General features: G+C 40.0%; 1 protein-coding gene and 1 long non-coding RNA gene across 2 annotated transcripts in view; one reads left to right on the top strand and one right to left on the bottom strand.

Annotated features, from left to right (window-relative positions):
* LOC102294728 (atrial natriuretic peptide-converting enzyme) overlaps window positions 1-1,608 on the bottom strand; it is a 7,513-nt gene extending 5,905 nt beyond the window's left edge. The window contains exons 1-2 of the mRNA XM_042228804.1: window positions 991-1,608; window positions 39-326 (exon numbers count right to left, since the gene is read on the bottom strand). Coding sequence (XP_042084738.1) covers window positions 39-326; window positions 991-1,380 — 678 coding nt within the window. The 5' untranslated portion in view covers window positions 1,381-1,608. The remainder of the gene's footprint in view (window positions 1-38; window positions 327-990) is intronic.
* Window positions 1,609-7,400: 5,792 nt separating this feature from the next.
* Window positions 7,401-8,629, top strand: LOC102294426. Its single transcript, XR_317174.3, has 3 exons — window positions 7,401-7,525; window positions 8,022-8,175; window positions 8,284-8,629. It is a non-coding gene; the product is annotated as an uncharacterized LOC102294426 (long non-coding RNA).
* The last annotated feature ends 272 nt before the right edge of the window (window positions 8,630-8,901 follow it).

Raw genomic sequence — 8,901 nt, 5'->3', positions numbered from 1 at the left:
TTGAGAGCTTCGGGCCACTCCAAACTTAAACTTCTCATCTGTGCTCCACAGTGGGACCTTGCATGCTCACAGAGCATTCTGCAAGGTGGACGAGGTTTTCCTGACACACACTCGGGAACGTAGACGGAGCATAAGAATGGCTTCAGATGAGGGGAGCATCCTGATGTCACAAGTGGATTAAACCGGTTTATTGTTAAGGCTATATTGTCTTGGGTTTCCTGCCCGGGCAGCACAGTTTCTGTGTAAGTCATGTCTTTGCAGAAAGGAACCGTGATTGGCTGACATGCTGAAGGGGGTGTCTGAATAACACTGACGACTGATGACGCCTGGATGAACACAAACATAAATCTTTTAGTTTATATTTTTAATATTAATGGGAGTATAAAGGCATGCATTCTCTTCTGGTATTGGTGCATTTGGTTTTATACATGAAATCTGATGAAATGAAGAGTCTTAAAGAGGCATTGCATTTTCATTTCTACATACTTGTGGAATGACTGCATGAATTGACAAATTGTGAAAAACACAAACAGATGAGCTGAATATTAGCCAGGAGATGAGGACAATACCATGAAGTGTTACAATAACTGGATGTTCCCATTTAAAGTTTGTTAATGTCAGTGAAAGGGCTATGCCAAAGCTGAACAGACAATGCAACAATAAATTGTGAAGCAATCCATTAATTAATTAGGTGAAAATGAGACCTTTCATATGCTTTAACTTGTGCTCTATTCCACATGTGAGGTGATGCATGAAACATTAAGCAAAAAGCACTTTTTTCCAGTTAATAATCAGGAAAAAAACCATCAAAAATCCACAGTAGCAAAGACTGTGCAGTTTTAATATTGAATATCCCGTGATATTGATGCTAAAAGCTGATTAATAAAAAAAACAAACATTCATGATTATGACTTTTGAGTTCAGTCAGCTATATTGCGTTACGTTTGCCAGACAGCGTAAGACGTTACATTCTTATTATTTTATACTCACCCCTACACAGTTGCTCTCAGGTAAAGTCTCACATCGGAGCCTTAGAGGCCAGGACAACCACTTTGCTCTGAGGGTGGATTCACAGTCTGCCTTGACTTGTACACAGAGAGCTCGGCATGGTTTCAACCTGCTATCGTCCTCTGAGCTGCATTCAGGCACAACAATGCGACACATAAGTTTGGCAACATGCGGTGAACAAGCAGTCTCCACAATCTGACCAATTTGCTGCAGGTTGTAGCCTTGAACTCCCGTTGGATGAAGGGTAGTGGTGTACCCCACACCTTGACAAAAGCTGGCTGTAAATGGCTTGCAGTTTGTCCTGTCATCGCTCCTGCTGTGTACCCACTGAAGAGACAGCAAACCCAAAACCGCCAAAAACAAATGCTTCATGGCTCGTAGTAAGCTCGAAAACTGCCCTGGATAGTTTAGCAAAGCTTTAGGAGGTTTGAGATGAGTGTGTCCCCAATGTGGAGGTGGAGTATGAGTCCACAAATGGAGTTTCTACAAACAAGGCACTGATTTAGGACCACTGTGAAGGTCACATTTAAACAGGTTGCCCAACACAAATAAGAACCAAACTGATCTCAGAGCAGGAGACTGATTCTGAGCTTAGTTGCAAGAAAAACATCTGCTTGTGCTTATGTGCTTTCACGCCTAGGGGTGAGAGTGTATTGGCAAACGCTGGCACAATAACCCTGACATCTGGTCAGAAAGTTACAAAGTGAATGTGAACACTTTACTGTACTCTACTGTCATTGTGACTCCAGGTTTTGATTTTACCAGATAAATAACAGAATACTTCATCACACAGCCTACAACATAAAATCCGATGTCACTGAATAGCCTAAGAATCAAATTTGTATTAGTTCTAGTACTTGAAGGAAAACGGTAAGAAAACAAATGTTAAAACCAGCGTGTCTCTTACTGTAAGCCTTAGAGGTGGAGTACGACTCCACCAATGGAGTTTGTACGAGCAAAACTGATTTAGGAGCAAAGCTAAGACCACATGTGAATACAAACCTCATCACTAAATGAGAGCCAGACTGGTCTCAGAGCAGCAGTCTTACATCATAGAGATTAAGAGCTTTATAGAAGAACAACACGTGGTTATGATTATGTGCTTTATGGGTGTCTTGCGGGGGCTGAGAATGTGCCCTGTCATCGTTCCTGTTGTAATAAATTTGTTTTATTACAATAAAACTGTTGTAATAAATTTGACTTTGACCTAAACATGTCCTCAGAATGTTTTAGAAAATAATAACTGCTTTACAAAAACAGCTGTGAACACGTGACATTTCTGGAATTTTTATTTCGAGAAGAGCGCACTGCTTTACCGGTAAGACAATTAGTTGATAGTCTCGTGCAATATGACCTAGAAAAAGACATCAGTGCAAAATATGGATGGGTTTCTTGATGAAACAACCTGTCAGGTTATTGTCTGTCTTTAAAGATCATCAATTTTGCTCAATCAACGGAAGTCTGAGAAGTTGTCCAGATGTGTTGTTTGTATTTTGTTTGTATTTTGTTTGCGTTGGGGGTCACTGCCCCAAGTGTTCAGATTACCACGGGGACCACTGAGACCTTCACCCTCCACATCTTTTCTCGTCTCCTCTCTCAGCCCTGGTATTTTTCCAGCTTCTCGTGTTCCTTTTCCCTGATGTTACTATCACTTGGTGTAGCTACATTTATCACTACGGCCTTCTTCCTCTGCTTGTCCATGACTGCCATGGGCGGTTTGTTAGCTATCATGAATTTTTCCGTGTGTATTTCGAAATCCCACAGGATCTTTGATTGGTCATTTTCAACAACGCATGTCCCATTTTAACTTCGGGATTTCCAGGTCCCGAAGTTAATAAGGGACATGCGTCCTGTATACTATGTCAGCAAATTCTAACAACATTGTGTGTTTTTTCTTTTCCTTGGTTTTATTTTTAGAGCCTCCTTTTTTTCCTTTGAAAAGAGTAATTGCATTCCCCCCCCCCCCCCCCAAAAAAAGTTTCTGTATTACCCGAGAGCTGACTAATGCTTGCATGCTAATCTTGCAAATGTGACAAAGGTATTAATCATATCTAAGTTCCCTAAAACAGCGGTCCCCAACCTTTTTTGTGCCACGGATCGGTTTATGTCCGACACTATTTTCACAGACCGGCCTTTAAGGTGTCGCGGATAAATACAACTAAACCAAGTACTAGTACCAAAAAAGAAGATTTATTAATAACACACGGGAAAAGACCCAGGGAAACCGAGTTAGCAATAAAAACGATTTAAAAAAATTACGCTAAAGAACGTTAAAAGCCCTGAAAACCATAAATTTCACACCCGATCCTCAACTCTCACGGCCCGGGGGTTGGAGACCCCTGACCTAAAATGTCTTTTTGTGTTTAGATTTACATCACATTTGATAAGCTTCCTTAAACTTTGAGGAATCACAATGAAATACTTCTTACTCCCTCTCACAAACACTAGGATTGTTGCCAGCTGATGAATGGGTGTCCAGTGGAAGGTGAACAGCTGAGCCAGTTCTAAGAAGAATCAGAATCAGAAAGGGTTTTATTGCCAAATGTTGAGCAGGTTTACAACATTAGGAAATTGCTGTGGTACTTAGTGCAAAGATACTGTCAGACAATGCTTAAATAAACACAAAAATTAAAATTAAAAGTGCTAAGCAGGTAGATATATACATGAATGCAGGTGGTGATCAGTGCAAAAATAGAATGATGCAGTGAGCACAGTATAGGGTCATGTGTTTGTGGTGCGAACAGAAAGAAATGTATGTATATATATTAAGTTATGTTTATGTCATTTATGGATAGAGGCGAGCATCAAATAATGAACATATTATATTAACACTTATATTAACACTTAGTGCTAGAGTAGCGCTGGACTTCAACCCACCTTAACTTTCTCTATACTGCAGACTGACAGCATGGAAGAGTTCAGCCAATCACAGACCTTTTTCTGCTTCTTCTTCTCCATCTCCAAGGCCCACGAGGAGCTGTCCAGAACACTTAGGCACCATAATAACTACAGTTTGACCAGCTTCAGTAGCAGTCACCGAGTGAAATGAAAAGTCAAAAAGCAGAAAGCGAGTCAGATGACCCTGTTTAGAGTGTTTTCTGTGAGATTATTTACTTCTTCATATCATTCAATGGACAACCAATGATTAACACAGTCATTAGACCACCTGGAATAAAAGGAAGAAAACACAAATAATCTAGAAGTATGCCATAAACCAATAATTAGGCAAATAACTGAATTCTGAATTCACATTTTTATACCCATTTTTTTTCTAAACACACTTGACCTCCCTGAGAAGTTAGAAGTAAATCAAGTATAACACTTAACCACTAAAACTGATTTTTCTTTTCAAGAAAGTAAATAACTGTAATTTGGCATATTGGGCATACTGATGAATTAACCACTACAGAAATGTAAAAAATTATTGATTATTGATAATGACCAATTATGTTAGTTTAGGGCAGGTTTGACATAAACCTTTTATTAGGTGATGGACTAATAAATTACTTATTTCTAATTTACGTATTCTGGTCTTTTCCTTTCTCTGTTTGTTTGTGACTGTTTGTGATACTAATTGTGGACTGAATTTAAAATTTTGCTTCCTGCCAGTAAAGGCTGCTATTCATGCCCTTTCATGCCCTTTTCGCCGCTTTCTCTCCCATAGAGAGTGAGCAAGTAAAAATGGAACAGTTTGCCTTCATATTTTGATTTAGCAGCAGCTTTTACTGAAAAGCAGTGTGTTCTGGTAACCTGAAAGGGCTAACCTGTATGATAGAGAGAAGACAGAGTGTGAAAAACTAGTTAATAACTTTTTCAGTACATTAGCAAGGAAAGCTGATGATAGAGAGAGAGAGACTGCTCTGAATGAAATGGCCTTTCTAATAGATAATGCAAGTATATTAAAGTAGGGGTTTGGAACAGCCTGAAGACAATCTCAGGACAAAATCCAACCCCCCAGGCTTCAGGAGACTTGGGGTGGGTGAATGACCTAAATAAATCTTTTAATAGGTTTGATCAACCACCCACCCCTCCCACAGCATCGTCCCCCCTGCTGCAATCTCCTTCATCTTCAGGGACTGCCTGTCCTTCATCTCAGGACTTCACACCTCCCAGCTCCCAGTCATTACACCCACCCCCGGCTTCTGTGGACTCCAACATACTCCCCCCTCCCCCAAAATCCACTCTTTCTATCTCAGCACTTCAAGTGAGGAACGAGCTTCGCAAGATCAAGGTGCGGAAGGCTGCAGGTCCAGATGGCATCAGCTCCAGGCTCCTGGGATGCTGCGCAGATGAACTGTGTGGCATCCTAGGTTATCTGTTCAACCTGAGCCTGTCACTGGGGAAAGTACCACAGCTGTGGAAGACCTCCTGTGTGGTACCGGTACCAAAGACCTCCCATCCCAAGGACCTCAGCAGCTACAGGCCGGTAGCCCTGACATCGCATCTGATGAAGACCCTCGAGATGTTCGTTCTAAACCATCTGCGCCCCCTGGTGAGGTCTTCATTGCAGTTTGCTTACCAGCCTGGCATTGGGGTGGAGGACGCCATCATCTACCTCCTGCACCGAGCTCTGACTCACCTGGAGAAGCCTGGAAGCACTGTGAGGATCATGTTCTTTGATTTCTCCAGTGCTTTTAACACCATCCAGCCACGACTTCTGAAAGACAAGCTGGAGCTATCGGGAGTGGACCACCACATGTCCCAGTGGATACTGGACTACCTCACAGAACGTCCACAGTATGTGAGGTCACAGGGCTGTGTCTCTGACACCGTTCCTCCTCACCCTCTACACTGCAGACTTCTCCATCAACTCCCCACGCTGCCACCTACAGAAGTTCTCTGACGACTCTGCCATAGTCGGCCTCATCACAGGTGAGGACGACTCAGAGTACAGACAGTGGACTCTGGACGCTGTTGACTGGTGTCAGCAGAACCACCTGCTGATCAACACCGGGAAAACTAAGGAGTTGGTGGATGACTTCCGGAGACGCAGACCCACCACACTGACACCGGTGAACATCCAGGGAGTGGACATTGAGATAGTGGACTCTTATAGGTACCTGGGTGTTCACCTGAATAATAAACTGGACTGGAGCCACAACACTGATGCTCTTTACAGGAAGGGTCAGAGCAGACTCTACCTGCTGAGGCGGCTGAGGTCATTTGGAGTACAGGGAGTGCTTTTAAAGACCTTCTATGACTCTGTGGTGGCATCTGTCATTTTTTACAGTGTTGTATGTTGGAGCAGCGGTTTATAGGCAGCTGAGAGGAAGAGGTTGGATAAACTCATCAGGAAGGCCAGCTCTGTTCTGGGGTGCACCCTGGACCCAGTGCAGGTGGTGGGAGACAGAAGGACTCTGGCCAAAATAACATCTCTGATGGACAGAGTCTCCCACCCCATGCATGTAAATGTTGCTGAACTGCATATCAATAAACAAACATGCAGTATATACGGGGAATTTTAGTGTGGTGTGTGTGGTGTGTGGTGTGGTGTGTGGTGTGTTGCTTAGTTTCTGTGCCCTGAGCGCTGACCCGCTCGTTCCCCTTTTCGCTTGTATGTATACAGACGTGGTGGTGAAGATTTACGTTCACCAGTCTTAGTGGCTACATATACACTACTCTGTATTGAATTATGAGTTATTATTGACCTTTGGCTCTCTTCTACCAACCCTTCCACAGCATGTATTTGGCTTGTCTCTCTCCCCCAACTCCCACATAGTCCCAAACAGTAGATGGCTGCACCTAACCTGAGACTTGTCCTGTTGGAGATTTCTTCCAATTAAAAGGTTTTTCCCTTCCCACTGTCATCTGATTGTTAGGGTTTCTCCCTATTATTGTAAGCTCTTTACCTTACAATATTTAGCCACTAATGTGATTTGGCTCTATATAAACAAAACTGAATTGAAATTGAATATAATGTATAGAATATAATATAAAGAATTATTATAAAAAATATATTTTTATATTTTATGCACAATTTTCCTATAATACACTTTTCTTTTTACCGAGATTTTTTTTGATTTTTTTTTTTGTGTGTTTGAAAATAGATAGTCTCTGCTTGAGTTTTAATAAAAGTCACTGCACATCACTGCAACATGATATTTCTTTACTTATTTATAAGTAAAAGATAAATAAAAGACTAAAGTATAAACAAAAAATATTTTATTATTGTTGAATTATTCTTTTATCAATCTGGCTTAGACGTCAATTCAAATTATCAATAAGTACGTTTAAGTAAAGTCCTAATAATCCTAATTATTATTATTATTATTATTATTACTTGATTATTTTAGATGTACAGCGCTTTGGGCAACAGCCCTTGTTTTAAATGTGTTATATGAATAAATTTAACTTTGCATTTGAAATATGACACTTGCATCTGATGATGATGATGATGACACTTAGAGCAACACCCAAAAGGACGGCCCTCATTCTTATCTCCCTCTATAAAAACAGTGAGATGCCCTTGAACATTATATCTTCAAATCCTCAGATTTTCCTCAACATCTTTGCAGAGGTGAGTATATCATTTTGTGATAATATATGACACTTTAGATCACCAGATTACTAATTAAAAGTTTTAAAAGTTAACATTTAGTCATGTCCAGAAATGCTTATCACTGGGGATGAGGGTTATTTGTCTATTCAGCCAGTAAAATAAATTCAATGTGAAGAAAAGTTTACCGTCAACAATATTCAGAACAAAATTACAGACTCGTGCTTAGGTGTAAATGTTAATACTGAAACTATCGTTCACTCTCCTTGTGTTTTGCATTTCTTATTTTTTTTTTTTGTTTTCACGATATTGTTGAATATATAATATTATTTATGTGCTGTGTGGATATCCTTTGAAAAAATATGGCATAAATGGAGTTTAATGTAAATCATTTTTGTATTCAGTTACAAATAGAAGTGATACTTCAGGCATTGTAAAACTTTCAGTGTTCAGTGGATGAATTTAAACACAGGCACATTCAAATGTGTCTAATCTCACTTCCCTTGGACTTTCTCAGTAGGACATTTGCCATGGATACACAAATGAGCAAACTGGAAGAGGCAATGGAAGAAGTTCTTGACATATTTAAACAGAAATGCACACGGAGCAAAACAATGATGAAAGAAGATCTGAAGAGAACCCTGAGAGCAGAGCTGGTTAATTGGCTGCAGGTACAACTCATTCTCTTTGTATATCCACCATAAATCCAAATCTAGTCATGATGTGAAAAATATACTTATCAGTCCTTGAGTCTTCATTGTTCCACCATTGTTTTTCAGAACTGCAAGGATAAGACCGAACGTGACAACATCTTGAGGGAGCTGGATGAAAACCCACACGACTGTGTGAACTTTGAGGAGTTTGTTTACTATGTGACTAGACTGATGATGTGCGGTCATTACTTCTTACAAAAATAGACTAACTCTCAGCTTGTTTCTAACACAGGAATTGGAATTGAAGATCTTAGCTTGACTGTGTTCAGTAGAAAATATCGTCCTCTCAACCCAGTTAATATCATTTTTTTTCTTTTTTGTCATTACAGCAACTCTTTCACCTTTGTACTGATTGATAACATAAATGTGAATTTATTAAAACTCTCAGAGTTTATATAGTTGTGTATTTAAATCTGGTCGGTGTGTCTTTTTTTTTTTTTTTAAATCATGTTGATGTAACGTGTCTCTGAAATGTTTTCTACTGTGTGTTTTATAATAAATCAGTGCTGTTGCTGATCAAAAGAGGTGCTATGACACTGGATTAAGAAGAGGATTAGGGTAAAACCTCAAACAAATATTTAATAAATATTATAATATTGATAAAAGCTCTTCTAATGATCCTGAGACTGAAGGCTCAGTGGAACTTGGGCTTAAACTTGTTTCAAGTATATGCTCTGTCAATGC

This window comes from Haplochromis burtoni, unplaced genomic scaffold, assembly GCF_018398535.1.
Source record: "Haplochromis burtoni strain Fernald_Lab_line unplaced genomic scaffold, NCSU_Asbu1 Contig_352, whole genome shotgun sequence".
In the NCBI taxonomy this organism is placed as follows: Eukaryota; Metazoa; Chordata; class Actinopteri; order Cichliformes; family Cichlidae; genus Haplochromis; species Haplochromis burtoni.
Note: the sequence above shows the minus strand (reverse complement) of the source record. Positions and strands in the feature narration are given on the sequence as shown.